This window comes from Pelobates fuscus, chromosome 1 (genome assembly GCF_036172605.1).
Source record: "Pelobates fuscus isolate aPelFus1 chromosome 1, aPelFus1.pri, whole genome shotgun sequence".
Taxonomy (NCBI): Eukaryota; Metazoa; Chordata; class Amphibia; order Anura; family Pelobatidae; genus Pelobates; species Pelobates fuscus.
The window spans coordinates 418,335,366-418,353,212 of NC_086317.1; the positions used below are offsets into that span (position 1 = coordinate 418,335,366).

Sequence of the window (17,847 nt, forward strand, 5' to 3'; positions counted from 1 at the left end):
TAGGCTATAAAAGGCTGCAATGGTGGTGTATTCACTTAGGTGTTAAATTACAGGGATTTGTTACAAGTTATATGATTAGTTGTGTTGTAAATAAAATATTTGAAGTTAAGGATGTTTTAAATTCCTTTCAGTAAAGACCTTTCTCCAAGCATTTGTTTCTGTGTTTATTTTATTAGTAATATTTTAAGTTTCCTTTCCATAACACATAGAGCTGAAGGTTTCTAAACAAACATATATATATAATAATTTTCTTTTTCTTTCAATTTACAACTTAAACTTTAACTGTTCGTAAAATTTAAAAAATCTGAATGCAGATGAGAAACAAGTTATTTCTAAGATCAGGATCTTATTTTATTTCTCAATCAGTAATTCAAGGAGCCAAGGATTACAGAAGTCAAACGATAAAGTAATATGTGAAGTTAAACCTAGTCTAGACCTTCAGAGCAGGGTCTGGAAGGAGACAGAGCTTTCACAAAGAATATGAGCTTTTTGTGTGCTGCACTTCAGATATTATAGGTGTGAGTTAATGATATGAGCTCAGTGTTTAGATCGCTGGAAGGCATGCCAAGCCCATTATTGAGGTAAGATGACACATACGTAACCCTATGACCAAACCCACTAACTGAGACAGATAAAAAGGGGAATTGCACCACTAAGAATCTCACTCTGCATCTCTTCTGCTCATCCTCAGCATCACATCATTTTACAACTAACAGGACCATGTCTGTGTATCGGCAAACAACATACTCTGTTGGAGGAAGCAAGAAAGGCTTCAGTGCCGCTTCTGCTGTTGCACCTGGGGCAAACCGAAGCAACTTCAGCACACTCTCTGTCAGTCGTTCAGGCGGTGGAGGTGCAGGCTCTGGCCGTGTTAGCTTTGGTGGCTTTGGCAGCAGAAGTCTCCAGAATCAAGGGGCAAGCAATAGAATTTCCATCGGTTCACAGTCCCGTTATGGATATGGTTCAGGAGCCGGTAGTGGAGCAGGATATGGTGGAGGACTAGGATCTGGATTTGGTGGAGGTCAAGGATTTGGATTTGGTGGTGGGCAAGGATTTGGTGGTGGTGGTGCTGGTTTTCCAGTGTGCCCACCTGGAGGTATCCAAGAAGTTACTATTAATCATAGTCTTTTAGCACCACTCAATCTGTCATTTGACCCAGCCATTCAGAGAGTGAGAACAGAAGAAAGAGAGCAAATTAAGACCCTTAACAACAAGTTTGCCTCCTTCATTGACAAGGTAAGCCAATTAATTAACCTTATTTATTTTTTTCACAATAAATCAAAGATTTTTTTTAAATCCTTCTACGTAGCTATCATTTGTGGTTATATGCTTTCAATTACAATACCTCATAGAGTACCATTTGCATACAAAGCTAAGTTTTGTTTTTTTCTTTTTGCTGTTGCTCTACAGGTCCGGTTCTTAGAACAACAGAACAAAGTACTGGAAACAAAATGGAGTCTTTTGCAAGAGCAGGGTGTGAAAACAGTTAAAAACAACATGGAACCTCTATTTGAATCCTACATTAATACTTTGCGGAGACAACTAGATGGTCTATTAAATGATAAATCTCGTTTAGATTCAGAACTCAGACACATGCAGGATACTGTAGAGGAATTCAAGAACAAGTAAGTGGATACATTACCTTCCTAACATGTCATGTATGTGCTATTTACAACATCAATCAGCATTGACTTACATAGGAAAGATCTGTATGAATAGTAACTTCTTTTTTAGAATTGTAGTAGATTTTGAATTAATCATCTAGAAGTGGAGGCGGCATTTGCGATTTTTAAGACAGGAAAAGTTCCTTAACCCCTTAAGGACACATGACATGTGTGACATGTCATGATTCCCTTTTATTCCAGAAGATTGGTCCTTAAGGGGTTAACAATTTTAGTTTTTTTCTATTAAGGAATCACATTTCAGAAAATAAAAGTGAGATAATATATATCAAAACAACACAGAAACATTAGTCATAGTGAATAATTACAAGTCAGTGTGTGATACACATTTTCATTCAACAATGAAGAGTAAGAAAAGGGAGGATAAAAACACAGGGGACAGTGGATTTAGGCAAAGGTGGTCTATTAAGAAGGATTTGATGCATATAAAAAGTGGTTGTTTGAGAGTTTTGGCATTCAGAGTTTTGCATTAGATAATTTATGCCATCTGCCAGTTAGCAACTAATGTAAATGAATAATTATTATGGTACAGAATAATACACTATTTGCTGACCTAACACAGATTTAACATTGGCATTCACTGTTTTAAATAAGTGTGAAGTAAAACTAACATGGATCAAATGTACAAATGTACTGGGTGATTATATCTCTGACACAAGTATAACCACTACTTGCATAAAAAGAAATACTGTTATTTCTATCTGGTCTAGACTTGTATTTGAGACTGTGTATTAGGCAATTTCTTGCATGTCAGAACGCTGGCATATTTTACATGGTCATAAAGCTTTCTGTTGAAATTTCTTTATAGATGGCATTTCATGAAAAAAAAAAAAAAAAAAAAAGGATATTTTGGTTGAAATGTTGCTAGGAATAAAGGTTATTTGATTTATAGTGTTTTTTTTAAGCAATGTGTCCAATTCTGCTGTCATAGCTTTTAACACAAGGTTGATGATATAATACTTTTTTATGTAGATCAACTTAAATTTTTTTCCTGTGTGACAGGTATGAAGAAGAAATTAACAAGCGCACAGGAGCAGAGAATGAATTTGTTGTGCTTAAAAAGGTGAGGTCCTTCTCAGTTCTACTTGGCTCTTGTACTCTACAAAGGCAGAACTTTACGTAACATAACGCACACCTGTGTTTTTACTATCTTTAGGATGTTGATGCTGCATACATGAACAAGGTAGAGCTAGAGAGCAAGGTGGATGCTCTGACAGATGAGATCAACTTCCTGAGAACTCTCTACTGCATGGTAAAAACACAATTTCTTTAGTCAATCAAAACTTATTAATCAACCTTAGGCACTAAATCCAGGGTGCCATCTGCTTTTCAGAATGCTGCTAAAATCTTATCTTTTTCACTTGTTTTAGATTATCCATGCTGTCTGTCTGTCTGTTTGTCTGTCTGTCTGACATGTATGTTTATACATATATATATATATATATATATATATATATATATATATATATATATATATATATATATATATATATATTAACTCCCATGTATTCAACCTCTGGCACACTCTGCCCAAATGTATACTCATATTTGGAAACAACTACTTCAATGAGGTCTACCTTTACATTCTGAAATGGCAGCCCCATAAGACAACAAAGGAAAGAGAGTGTGACAATGTTATCAAAAATACTCAAAAATCTTGACATAATTAGTTGCTCAGTTTCTTGACAGCATAAGCATAAAGTGATGGAGGGTGCAGAAAAATTGCTTTTTTTTCTTAACACATACTTACCATAGTCCTTATAATGCCATTTTTTATTGCAACAACATGGGTGGGGTAAATTAGTAAAGGGAAGTGCCTGGTACATGATTGTACTTTACAAACATTCTTGTTGTGCCAAAACAAATTAGAAAACACATATGGGTGTGCTGTGTCTTTAAGACTAACATGAAATTACAAAATAGTGTAAAACACACTTATTAATTTTAAAACCATCCAGGTGTATCTAGATCACTAAAGTGATCTTGTGCAAAACCTGTTATGATCCCAATATTGTGCCAAAGTCCTTATGGTAGAAAATGAAACACAATCAATAGGTAGTTTAGAACTGTGGGCACATATGTATCCTCCACTTCAACTCAAAGATAAAAACAAAAAAAAAAAAAAAAAAAAAGAGAAAGAAACATAGTGTAAATCAGTATATAAAAACAGTGAATATTGAAATACTATGATAGAACACGCACGAACACAGAGCAGATGAGCCTGCTCTGATTGATCAGCTTGAATAGATCTCTTAACAAAATGCTTACACTGCTAATAGTTTCAGGGAGTTACAATTTGTCATTTTATAATTTTTTACTAAACCTCTGTTACAAAAGATTGTGCATTCATTTTATGTTTACACGAGAAATGTTATCTTTTGTTTAGGAGCTTGAACAGATGCAGGCACAGATCACCGATACTTCAGTTGTTCTGTCTATGGACAACAACAGGTCACTAGACCTGAACAGTATCATCGCTGAGGTGAAGTCTCAGTATGAAGACATTGCCAACAGAAGTCGGGCAGAAGCAGAATCCTGGTATCAATCAAAAGTAAGTCTGCATGGTTCTAATGATGTCTAAACAACCCTTCCTCATGAATTTCAGAATTCCAAGCCTTACATTTTGGCAAAGCATCAGCATAGCAGAAACTATTGCCAAAATAAAGCAAAACAAAAATATCTCCTTAATATATGAACGCAAGAGAGAATTTGAAAAATTAGATATTTACATCTAAATTTATACCAGCATGCCAAAAAATATATAAGCAAATGTCACAAAATGTTTAACTTATTAGTTATATGTAGCATATATGTTGGAAAAATATTTTTTGTGTTTGTATTTTTAGTATGAAGAGCTACAGGTTTCGGCTGGAAGACATGGTGATGATCTTAGAAACACAAAGGCTGAAATCTCAGAGTTAAACAGAATGATTAACAGACTGCGCTCTGAAATTGACAATGTGAAAAAACAAGTAGGTTTCACAGTTCTTCAGACTCTAATAATAAAGTGTCAGACAGGAATTGCCTGAAGCAAAGAACGAATTACACTGTTGCATTGTCTTAGAATTCCACCTATCACTGAGAAACTTATCTCTGCCAATAAATTTGTATTAATGGGTTTAGCAATGCACTGTTCATTTGTAATGACGTTATTGCAATAGAATGCTTTAAATGTAATTTCAAGAAGACCTTAAAAGGATTAAGGCAACTTTGTTTGGATCTTTCTGTTCAATATATTTCAATGATGGTTAGAGATGTGTCAAGTTACTTAATGTATATTTTATCTAACTTTAACACATTACTTTTATATCCAGTGTGCCAAATTGCAGAGTGCTATTGCTGAAGCAGAAGAACGTGGAGAGCTTGCAGTAAAAGATGCCAAGCAAAAGTTGAATGAGTTGGAAGAAGCTCTACAGAAGGCCAAGCAGGACATGGCTCGCCAATTGAAAGAGTATCAGGAGCTGATGAATGTGAAACTTGCTCTTGATATTGAGATTGCCACCTACAGAAAATTGCTAGAAGGAGAGGAATGCAGGTAAGTTACCTCTTCTTTAAATGATAATCAATTTGGTAGTCATCATCCTTATTTACATGAGACATAAGGACCATACTCAAAATCAACATCTGTCTTCCATATACACAGGTTGGCAGGAGAAGGTGTGGGACCAGTAAACATCTGTAAGTTACCTTTCCCTATATTTTAAATTAAATTCTATAAAACTCTTTATTCATTCTATAAAAACTTCATAAGAGCTAAACTATTTTTTTTGTTTCTTTTTATTTAACAGCTGTTGTGAGCTCAAGCTATGGCAACAGCAGTGGATCTTCTCATGGGTATGGAGGTGGAAGTGGTTTCGGAGGTGGAAGTGGATTTGGAGGTGGTTCCGGAATAGGATATGGTTCTGGTTCTGGACAAGGGATTGGCGGAGGATACAGTACAGGGGGTGGAAGCTTCAGCTCAAACAGTGGAAAATATGGATCTGGGGGTGGCAGCTCAAGTGTAAAAATTGTATCAAAAACCTCTACAAGTTCCAGGAGGTATTAAAGTTCCAAACCCATTGTTGTGTAGTAACAGGTGTATCAAACCCATTGGCAACATTAAAGATGTAATCATGTGGTTTTAAAAACAAAACCTATGTGCTTTATTTTAAGAAGTTACATTGTTGAAGTTAGCTAGGCGAACTCATGTTTTTGTATATTACTAACAGCTCTAGAATGTCAAATGGTTCAAGAGAACCTTGATATTTGCCACTCTAGAAATAACCGCAGCCTTACTATATCAGATATGTAATCTGACGCAGCCAACATAATGCTTATTGAAAAATATATAATGTGTTTTTTGTTTTTTTTTTGTGTTTGGCACATGGGCTGAATTGTTTTCTGTTTCTATAAAAGAAGATTCAATTTAGCTGTTGCTTAATTGTTTTTTTCTATCAAACATCTCTCTTATCTTATTCATCAATAAACTGCAATCATTCTCAAATTATGCTGTTGTCTTCTCGCATTATTTTAACATAGAGCTTACTAATTAAACTGCAGTAGGTGATCATACTCACAGCGAGAACATGTTCCTGCAACAAAATATCCTAAACATGCTTTTTACGAGAGCTATAGTGTTGTATATCTCAATATACTCTGCTCTGCATTATCCAAGGTGTGAGAACAGATAGAGTCACACTAGATCTATTTTGCACTCTTCATTCATTCATACATCATATCTTCCACTTTTAAACATCGACAGCAAATGTGAATGTCCAGAATCCTAGCTTAACTTTTGGCTTTTCATGAGTGTATCAAGTCTGGTCTTTTCATGAGTGTATCAGGTCTGGTCCAAGGTGGCTGGAAGTCATCGGTAGAACCTGGTGACCAGTCCATCAACCAATTACCAATGGTAGAAGCATTCTGCATGCCAAGTGAAAAGAGAGCCTATTCAAAACCATGTAAAGAAATACAGGCTAATACAAAGGCCATCATAAATAATTCCTGTAAATAAAGAAGAACATAAAGTGTGTCAGGCGCTTCAAAAATTATGTCTACGTGCTCAAAACAAGTGTCAAAATTATATATAAATAAGTGCTTCCCCAACACTCAAAAAAGTTTATAATCAAACACAAGAAATATATAAACCAGTTGAAAAAATACTTGTGTCACAGTGAGAAAATCTAATATACAAATGTATATCACAAATTAGTACAAATTAATAAAATAAAACAAAGAAACACAAAGACATAGTGTGAACTGTAAAATCATATATGGCTGAAGGCTAGGATTGAAATGTTACCCACATGACCAGAGTCATACCAGGCTCTGCAATAGAGGATCCATTATGGCTGCAGGATCCAGTTTTCCAAAGTCAGGATAAAGGACATCAAATAGTTCCACTACATGTATATTTATTGGTAGAAAATAAATACGAGACAAATAACAAAGCATATGAAGAAGAAATCACTGGGTACTATAAAAGAGTGGTAGTGGGATTATCAGAAACAATATAATCCAAAATAGGTACCACTCACCACTTTCCAGTAACCCAGGATTAAAAGTGCAGGTAAGTCTGTAATAAAGTCTGTATAAAAAAGCAGCAAACAATTTGTAGAAAAGGGTTTGTGAAATATATATAAGCATATAAAAATAGTTATGAAGAAGACGGATATACCGTAAATAATTATCACACTTAATGGGAGATTGCAAACTTCCAACATGGAAATTATGCCCTACATGAAGACAGACAGATAGATAGATAGATAGATAGATCATTAACCTTATTGTTAAAGCTTAGTCTTACTATGGGAGTTAAATACCATGGTAAAAAAAAAAAAACAGTAAGAAAAATTACTTTGTTTTCCTACGAACAGCTAAATCTCCCCTGCACTGGTAACACATAGTTTACTTTGAATATATTCACTAGATATAGTAAGATGTGGTGAGTTGACAATCACCGTGTGAATTTTAAAACAAAAAAAGCAATTTGGTAAATACTTTAAATTTAGCATACTTGGGGGTTTGTAATCCGACCAAAATGAGGACATGTTACATGAGCAAGGAAGTAAGAAGCTTATTGATAAATAGCACACCTTAAATACGTTTTGGCTTACCAATCCTTAATCATTATTGTTATTGTATATCGTCTTTTTAGCCACTAATTATATTACTGTTTGGGCTAATGTATAAATTAAGATTACATGCAGCCATTTAACATAACAATTTAAAGTTATTGAAATTGTTATCATATGGTCTGATTAAAAGTTAAATGAGAGTTCATAATTTGGGTTTACTTTTACAAATACCCATATTACAACTTTTATCTCCAAATGCACAAATAAACAATAATAAACAAAAGCTTGAGGACGACTAAAGTAACCCAGAGTACTTAATTTCAATTAAGTGGTTTGGGGTTGGGTTATGATGTCGCTGGGGGAGGATTAGGTGGAAACACTGAGTGAGTTGAAACACTGGAGAAAATATAAGTAAAATGTTTTGTTTACATGTTTTTCCCGAAAATCTGAGGGGGTGAGGGAGAATGAACTGGGATACTAAAGTGATAGGAATACAGATCAGTATACACTGATCAACCACAACTTTAGACAGGTGAAGTGAATAACATTGATTATATTGTTACAATGGCACCTGCCAAAGGATGGGTTATATTATACAGCAAGTGAACAGTGAATTCTTAAATATGGACGCAGGGAAATGGGCAAGTGAAAAGCCCAAATAGTGATGGCTAGATGATTGGTTCAGAGAATCTTAAAAACGACAAGTCTCCCGGGTGTCTCCCTATGTGTGTCTCCCTCCTCACTGAGCCTGTGCACCAATGAGAAACTCCAGGGGTCTTTCAGGGAATAACCCTAAATGTACAAGACAAGAAGGGAAAAGTGCACTATTCCCCGAAGTGAAAATAGTGCACTACCTGAGAATAACAGTATTAATTAAATGTTACACATAGATCTAATCATTTGAGTGTAGCAAACAAAAAATCACAGGGAGACCATAAGTGCTTACTGGTTTTGGCCCCTGATTTTTTCATTCTGTTTGATAGTTATAATAGGGTCTAGGAGAAGCCATATAAGGCTAATTGTTTTGTTTGTTACATTTACATAATTTGATCAATTTGTAACATTTAACTGATACTGATAGTCCAAGTAGTGCACTATTTTCACTTCGGTGAATAGTGCACTTTTTTTCCCTTGAAGTGGTTAGTACTCTGCAAAAGGGGTGCAAGGAAGAGCAAGAGGTGAACCAGTATCACGGTCATGTGGAGCAAAGGCTAGCGTGTCTGGTCTAATCACACAGAAGAGCTACTGTAGCTCAAATTACTGAAAAAAACTAATACTGCCGATGACAGAAATTTATCAGAACATGCAGTGCATTGTAGTTTCCAGTGTATGGTGCTTTATAGCCACAGATCAGTAACAGTACCCATGATGACCCCTGTACACTTCCAAAAGCTCCTTCAATGGGGACATTAGCATCAGAACTGAACCATGGAAGAAGGTTGCCTGGTCTGATGAATTACATTTTCTTTTAGACAAGGTGGATGTCCAGGTGAGTGTTCATCATTTACCTGCAGAAGATATAGCACCAGGACATGGTTGTACTATGATAGGAAGGCAGGACATTGGAGGCTTTTCTAATTGCCGGTCACGTGGGCAAAAGTTCGGCTGACTGGCGTCTGACGTCACTTCCGGTATTTCGGCGCTCATTTTCCAGCTTGATTCTGTTCAATACATTTGCCCAATTGAAGCTGGAGACTCCATATTGTAAATTGTCATCTTGCATAGTTTTTGAAATGCATACATATGGACAGTGACTTATGATGTGAAAAATGACATAATTATATATACAAATAGCGGCAGTAGTAGTATAATTATGTCATTTTTCACATCATAAGTCTCTGTCCATATGTATGCATTTCAAAAACTATGCAAGACGCCCATTTACAATATGGAGTCTCCAGCTTCAATTGGGCAAATGTATTGAACAGAATCAAGCTGGAAAATGAGCGCCGAAATACCGGAAGTGACGTCAGACGCCGGTCAGTTGAACTTCCGCCCACGTGACCGGCAATCAGAAAAGCGGCGAATTTAAAAAGGAACAGCAGCTGGATGTTTTATGCACTGATGAAAACTCGGACTGAGTTGAAACGCGTCTGCATTACTGTGATTTTGTGTGTCACCATATGGGACCTGCACAGTCTTCATTTTAAAAAATTTATTTACAATAAATTTACTATTTTTATATCATCATTTGCTGCTTTTCCTACTTTTGGGGGACATCACTCAAGATTCTCCATAAAGCCTTTTGAGGCACCCTTGAGCACTATATACAGAGCCTGGCATGGCTCTGAAATCCGTGAGTATATTCAATCACTTTTACATCTTTCTTTCTGTATATACAGTCTATACGATGTACTATTTTTTGTCATTATAGGAATTTACCACATGGAACAACTCCTATATATACCTGTACATGTATAAGTATTACTATTTCTTATTGATACACAGGGAGTGGTGTGTGTATTTGGCACTTGTTGCTCTCAAGTGCCTTTTTCATTACTTTGATTTTAGGGTGTTGGGGAACACCTTTTTCACTCCAGTACTGTGTTTTTATTTTACTGTGTAAGCGCCATTCACTTTTCTTTTCTCTTCAGGTGGTTTTAATGTTGTGGTTGATTAGTGTACAAATATATAAATATTGATTTTTGTTTCACTGCTGCTCCTTTTTCCCTATTTGTCACTTTTCACTGATTTTGATATGTAAGTAAATTCAATATTTAGTGGCTGTCCCCTAACCATCAATCATCTTTTCCCTTACTTTAATCATCTCTTTTTTTGGAACAAAGGAATGAAGTTCAAATCACAAATCAAATGAATATAGTCATCCACTGCATATAGCTTTAGAGTTATGGAATTCTGATGACCCACTGATCGGCCTAAATGCAAACAAATTGCAAATCGAATAAAAATGACTGCACAAGTCTAATTGCTAGTACCCTAATTATGCAAATAAATGCAGACTATAAACCATTTATACAGTTTTAAGGTGGAACTGTCATTGAAATTTACACCTTTCAATAAAACGTTGAAAATCACCAATAACTTAATTTTTTTTTATTTATTTTTTATGAGATGGTGTAAATTTAGTTGAAACAAAGAAAAGCCAGGGCAAACATTGCAAATAAAGAGGGGCAACATTGTCCCCTGTCTTTCTTCTCTGCATGTTTTCTCTATGATGACTAACAGATGCAAAGGACAGAGCTTATAACAGCAATTGACAGAGAGCTAATGGACATGGAATGTCCTAGTGCAGGACAAAAATGTGTGGATTTCTAAATTCTATTTTATTTTTCACACCTCACCAATACTGTACATGTTTGTAAATATAGGGATAAGTAAGCATGCCATTAAAAAGTCTGGGTTGTGACAGTTCCCCTTTAATCTGTGATATACAGATTTTGATGAATTAATCCAATGCCAACATACAGCGACTATATCAGTCAAATGTTTTTCCTTGAAGTTCTGGTAAAGCAATGTGTTTTCATGGGTCATATCTAAAAGTCAGATTCTACAGCCTTTATTCTTCGTCTGCTCTTTTCTTGTATGGAATTTAGTTTATTTTTTCTTTATACAATACACTTTTTGCTTTTTGCAATATTTTCAACAAGTCTTAGTTTATGTGTTTATATATATATGTATTTTACTCATAATATATTTGAATTGTGGAATGATTCACTAAGAGGAATCGATCAAATGTCATTTCCTTTCAGGTATATCTTGGAGACCAAATAAAATACATAGTAACAAAAAGTTCCAACATACATTATGGAACAGTGTATAAATAACCATAATTTAACCATATAGGACAACAAGAGTTGGCATTATTTAGACAAGTCATGTTTAAGATAAGGGGATTTTTGGACCAGATAGATTGGACAGCCTATTATGTATTATGTTTTAGGTAAAGGTAACTGGATTCCCTTAGGTGGGACTTTGAGAAAATGTGTTGTGGTCCCCCTGGAAAATGTTTGGAGACCATCAATAAGATGACTGGAGACACCTATAAGATTTTTTTTTTCACTCTTTTTTGGCTTTGATATTTCTTTCATGTTTTTTACTAGTACTTACAACAAGCTGGCTCCCAAGTTATGGAGTGCAGCAGCACACAAGCCCATTGTCCTTAGTATTCTTTCCAACTGCAGAATCATTTTTTTAAATTCTTTATTTAGGACAGCCACAATAAAGCAACAAATTACACATGGTTTGATCGTCACACATGGTACCCATTTTACAAACAGTACAAAAACAAATAATAAAATTGAAATGACAACAATCTAAGTCATGTTTTGGTGTACATTGTTAACTGTGCAATAAAACTGTAATCTGTTGTACACAGAACATCCCATTAGTCGTCCTGTCCTCTATCATCACCTTCAGGAAGCTGTATGTTCCACAATCTATGGAAATATCATAATACTTTCAAACACTTTAAATGCGGTGGCGAGGCTCATTTTCCTGTCAGCCCGCACCTCCCATGCCTCCCCATCTGTCAGTCCCTACATTGGCTTCCAGTTAGATACAGGGCTCAATTTAAGATTCTGGTGCTTGCTTACAAGTTCCTACATAATGCTACCCCAACCTACATATCCTCCCTAATACACAAGCATGTCCTGTCGATGCCCCTGCGCTCTGCCGAAGACCTAAGTCTATCCTCTGTCCATACTTCCACATCTGATGCTTGCCTCCAGGGCTGCACCCTTTCTGTGGAACTCCCTTCCCTTCTCCATTAGACATTCACCCAGTCTCCACACCTTCAAAAAAATCTTTGAAAACACACTTCTTCAGGAAAGCATATCATTTAAACTGTTAGTGGGTTTTCATTCCCCCTTCCTCCCATGACTCCTCTCCTGCAACTCTCAAAAATAACCTAAGTACTCAGTGAATACTTTTCTAGCAACCTATTTCATTACCCCGACTTGTACCCTTTGTGTCACTATAACCCACTCCCTCTAGCATGTAAGCCTGTGGTGTATCCTGGTTATGTGCTGCCCTAGACCACTCCCACCCAACCCTTCCCCCTGCCCCACCTTCTAAATACACACACACACACACATTCACTGACAGATACATATACGCTAGCTAACAGAAACACACACACACACTAACAGACACACTAACACTCACTAACAAACAAACACACACTCACTAACAGACAAACTCACACTCACGAACACTCACACTAACAGACACACACACACACAGTCAGACACACACATTATCAGACACACACAGTCAGACACATACACACACACTAACAGGCACACACTAACAGACACACACACTAACAGACACACTCACTAACAGACACACACTCACTCACTAACAGACACATTCACTAACAGACACACACACACACACTAACAGACACACATTAACAGACACACACACACACACTAACAGCCACACACTAACAGCACACACACACACTAACACACACACACTAACACACACACACACACACACACACACTAACACACACACACTAACAGACACACACTAACAGAAACACACTAACATAAATGCACACTAACAGACACACACACTAACAGACACTAACAGACATACACACACTAACAGACACACACTCACTCACTAACAGACACACTCACTCACTAACAGACACACACACACACATACACTAACAGACACACACACACTAAAAGACACACACACTAACAGACACAAACATACACACACACTCACTCACATTAGCACTTTTTTTTATTTAACCCCCCAACCTCCTTACCTTTGGGAATGCTGGGGAGGGGGTTCTATTTCTCCCTGGGGGTCCAGTGGCTGCTGGGAGGGCTGCTGGGCGGGCGGCTGGCGAGGGAGCACTTCCTCTGAACTGTCTGCTCAGCTCCCTCGCACACCGCAGAGTGATGCCGGGAACCGTCGCCTGCCGCACACCCGCCCGGCTTGTCAGTTAGCTGCAAGGCTAACAAGGCATTTGCCCTGGGCATTTGGGGGCGGCTTTTTTTGCCGCCCCCTGGAAAATGCCGCCCAAGGCAAATGCCTTGTTTGCCTAGCGGCTAAATCGTCCCTAATGTAAGCTCATTGAGCAGGGCCCTTAACCCCTCTGTTCCTGTGCATCCATTTGTCTGGTTACAATTATGTGTCTGTTAGTCCACCTATTGTACAGCGCTATGGAATTTGCTGGCGCTATATAAATAATAAAATAGTGTATATTGGATTAGCCGATTTAGTCCAGTAGACAAGATGCCAAAGCACCAGAGTATTGCAGTATGCAATAATACCTTTTTTATTAGACTAACATAATAAAAATTCAAGGACCAACTTTCAAGAGTTTCCTCTCTTCCTCAGGTATGAAGCAATCCTGATCAATCTAAAAGAGCTTAGCACTCAAAACAACTGATGTTAGAGAAAGGGAGGGTGCGGGTTGTAGGGTGTCATAAATAGTAGAAGATGTGACTGAAAGTAGGCATGTGCATGGGGACAATTTTTGGTTCGGTTCGGCATTCCGAAATTCGGGATTTTCGCAAATCGGGACTTCGGCAATTCGGCACTTCGGCACTTCGGCACTTCGGCACTTCGGCACTTCAGCATTTTGGAACTTCGGCACTTCGGCACTGCGGAAATTCAGCAACTTCGGCACTTCGACACCTTGAAACTTCGGAATTTCGGAACTTCGGCATTTCGGAATTTCGGAATTTCGGGATTTCGGCACTTTGGGACTTCTATTGCAGCCGCTTAGTAGATAGCTCCCTAATTCCCACGGTATTAGGGAGTTATCTACCAAAAGGCTGAAAGACCTAAATTGGTATTTCAGCCAAATTTACTAATACTAAGTAAAAGTTACTTAGTATTAGTAAATTTTGCCCCTACTCTACCGCGAGTAGGGGCATATCTAGTAAACAGTGAGCAGCCTGTGGCTACTCACTGTTTAAAAAAAATATATGGGGCCCCCTTCCCAAGCCCCCACCCGCGACGCATGAGTGGGGGCTTTTAAACTAAAGGGGGGACCTATTGCCCCCCCCTGGCCCCCACCCCTGAGCGGCGGGTGGGGGCCCTAAATTGGAATAAGGGGGGACTTAAGGTCCTCCCCCCTGGCCCGCACCCCTGAGCGGTGGGTGGGGGCCCTAAATACTAATAAGGAGGGGGGACCTAAGGTCCTCCCCCTGGCCCCCACCCCTGAGCGGCAGGTGGGGGCCCTAAATTGGAATAAGGGGGGACCTAATGTCCTCCCCCTGGCCCCCACCCCTTAGCAGTGGGTGGGGTCCCTAAATACTAATAAGGGGCGGGACCTAATGTCCTCCCCCTGGCCTCCACCCCTGAGCGGTGGGTGGGGACCCTAAATACTAATAAGGGGGGAGACCTAAGGTCCTCCCCCGGCTCCCACCCCTGAGCGGGGGACCCTAAATACCAATGGGGGGACCTATTGTCCTCCCCCCCAGCCCCCACCCCTGAGCGGCAGGTGGGGGCCCTAAAAAAAGTTAACCCCCCCTCCCAGCTGACTAGGGGTTCCCAAACCCCTAGTCACCCCTCCACCGCAAAAAAATTAACCCCCTGCCTACCCCCCTCACCCTAAAAATAATGAGTGGGGGACCATTAACTAAGTACCTGTAAAAAACAATGAAACTTACCATTCGATGTTTTCTTTCTTCTAAAATCTTCTTTTTTCAGCCCCAAAAAAGGGCAAATAAAAAACCATAATAACTGACGCAATAAAAAAAAAAAACGAGCGCAAAAATCCATCTTTACCCGGCGAGGGCTCCGCGCAGGCTGAGCTCTGCAGGGCGGGGGAAGGCTTATAAAGCAGCCTTGCCCCGCCCTGCAATTAGGCTCAGAGCACTCTGATTGGTGGGTTTAAGCCATCCAATCAGAGTGCTCTGACAGGTAAATGAAGAGACTGACAGGTAAGTCTCTACATTTACCTGTCACAGCACTCTGATTGGTTTTTTGAAATCCACCAATCAGGGTGCTCTGTGTCATTTTACACAGCGTGGGAAAGTTCTTTGGAATTTTCCCACGCTGTGTAATTTGACTCATCGAATGGTAAGTTTTATTTTTTTTTACAGGTACTTAGTTAAAGGTCCCCCTCATTATTTTTAGGATGAGGGGGGTAGGTAGGGGGATAATTACTTTTTTTGGGGAGGGGTGACTAGGGGTTTGTGGACCCCTAGTCACCCAGGGGTGGAAAAACATTTTTTATGGCCCCCACCCGCCGCTCAGGGGTGGGGGCCGGGGCGGAGGACCTTAGGTCCCACCCTTATTAGTATTTAGGGCCCCCACCCGCCACTCAGGGGTGGGGGCCAGGGGAGAGGACAATAGGTCCCCCCCTTTTTAGTATTTAGGCCCCCCACCCGCCGCTCAGGGGTGGGGGCCAGGGTGAAGTGCCTTAGGTCCCGCCCCCTTATTAGTATTTAGGGCCCCCACCCACCACTCAGAGGTACGGGCCAGGGGGGAGGACATTAGGTTCCCCCCTTATTTCAATTTAGGGCCCCCACCTGCTGCTCAGGGGTGGGGGCCAGGGGGAAGACAATAGGTCTCCCCCATCATTTTACTTTAAGGCCCCCACCCGCCGCTCAGGGGTGGGTTCGGGGGGGGGCAATAGGTCCCCCCTTTAGTTAAAAAGCCCCCTCTCGCACATCGCGGGTGGGAGCTCGGGAGGGGGGCCCTCTATATTTTTTTTTAAACAGTGAGCAGCCACAGGCTAACTTTTACTTAGTATTAGTAAATTTGGCTGAAAGACCAATTTAGGTCTTTCAGCCTTTTGGTAGATAACTCCCTAATACCGTTGGAATTAGGGAGTTATCTACTAAGCGGCTGCAATAGAAGTGCCAAAGTGCCGAAGTCCCGATATTCCAAAATTCCGAAATGCCGAAGTTCCGAAATTCCGAAGTTTCGAAGTGTCAAAGTGCCGAAGTTGCCGAATTTCCAAAGTGTTGAAGTGCCGAAGTTCCGAAGTGCTGAAGTGCCGAAGTTCCGAAGTTGCCGAAGTTCCGAAGTGTTGAAGTGCCGAAGTCAAGAATTGCGAAAATTCAGAATTTCGGAATGCCGAAATGAACCGAAAATTTTCCCCATGCATGTGCCTACTTTAAGTCACATCTTCTACTATTTATGACACCCTACAACCCGCACCCTCCCTCCCTTTCTCTAACATCAGTGTGTGTCTGACTGTGTGTGTGAGTGTCTGTTAGTGTGAGTGTTAGTGAGTGTGTGTTTGTCTGTTAGTGAGTGTGTGTTTGTTAGTGAGTGTGAGTTTGTCTGTTAGTGTGTGTGTGTGTATGTTTCTGTTAGCTAGTGTATGCGTATCTGTCAGTGAATGTGTGTGTGAGTATTTAGAAGGCGGGGCAGGGGGAAGGGTTGGGTGGAAGTGGCCTAGGGCAGCACAAAACCAGGATACACCACAGGCTTAGAGGGAGTGGGTTATAGTGACACAAAGGGTACACAAAGTCGAGGTAATGAAATAGGTTGCTAGAAAAGTATTCACTGAGTACTTAGGTTATTTTTGAGAGTTGCAGGAGAGGAGTCATGGGAGGAAGGGGGAATGAAAACCCACTAACAGTTTAAATGTTTTAAAGTTTTTTTGTTTTTTTTACAGGTACTTAGTTAAAGGTCCCCCCCCTCATTATTTTTAGGGTGAGGGGGGTAGGTAGGGGGATAATTATTTTTTTTGGGGGAAGGGGGTGACTAGGGGTTTGTGGACCCCTAGTCACCTGGGGGGGGATTTTTTTTAGGGCCCCCACCTGCCGATCAGGGGGAAGGGGCGGGGGGAGGACAATAGGTCCCCCGCTATTGGTATTTAGGGCCCCCACCCGCCGCTCAGGGGTGGGGGTCAGGGGGAGAACCTTAGGTCCCCCCTTATTAATATTTAGGGCGCCCACCCGCCACTAAGGGGTGGGGGCCAGGGGAGAGGACATTAGGTCCCCTTCCCTTATTAGTATTTAGGGCCCCCACCCGCTGGTCAGGGGTTGGGGCCAGGGGGAGGACCTTAGGTCCCCACCTTATTAGTATTTAGGGCCCCCACCCGCCGCTCAGGGGTGGGAGCCAGGGGGGAGGACATTAGGTCCTGCCACTTATTAGTATTTAGGGCCCCCACCCACCGCTCAGGGTTGGGGGCCAGGGGGAGGACATTAGGTCCCCCC

General features: G+C 39.9%; 1 protein-coding gene across 1 annotated transcript; it reads left to right on the forward strand.

Annotated features, from left to right (window-relative positions):
• The first annotated feature begins 657 nt into the window (after positions 1-657).
• On the forward strand, positions 658-6,168 carry LOC134570217 (keratin, type II cytoskeletal 5-like). Its single transcript, XM_063428490.1, has 9 exons — positions 658-1,236; positions 1,411-1,625; positions 2,685-2,745; positions 2,839-2,934; positions 4,069-4,233; positions 4,529-4,654; positions 4,997-5,217; positions 5,326-5,360; positions 5,471-6,168. Exons 1-9 carry the CDS (start codon positions 721-723, stop codon positions 5,725-5,727), a joined length of 1,692 nt encoding a protein of 563 aa, XP_063284560.1. The 5' UTR covers positions 658-720; the 3' UTR covers positions 5,728-6,168.
• Positions 6,169-17,847: the final 11,679 nt, after the last annotated feature.

Excerpts from the sequence above, each read along its gene's own strand:
- LOC134570217 (XM_063428490.1), top strand. The coding sequence starts at position 721 with ATGTCTGTGTATCGGCAAACAACATACTCTGTTGGAGGAAGCAAGAAA. Across the intron at positions 4,234-4,528 it reads AATCCTGGTATCAATCAAAA|TATGAAGAGCTACAGGTTTC; the intron begins GTAAGTCTGCAT and ends TTGTATTTTTAG. Across the intron at positions 4,655-4,996 it reads TTGACAATGTGAAAAAACAA|TGTGCCAAATTGCAGAGTGC; the intron begins GTAGGTTTCACA and ends TTTTATATCCAG.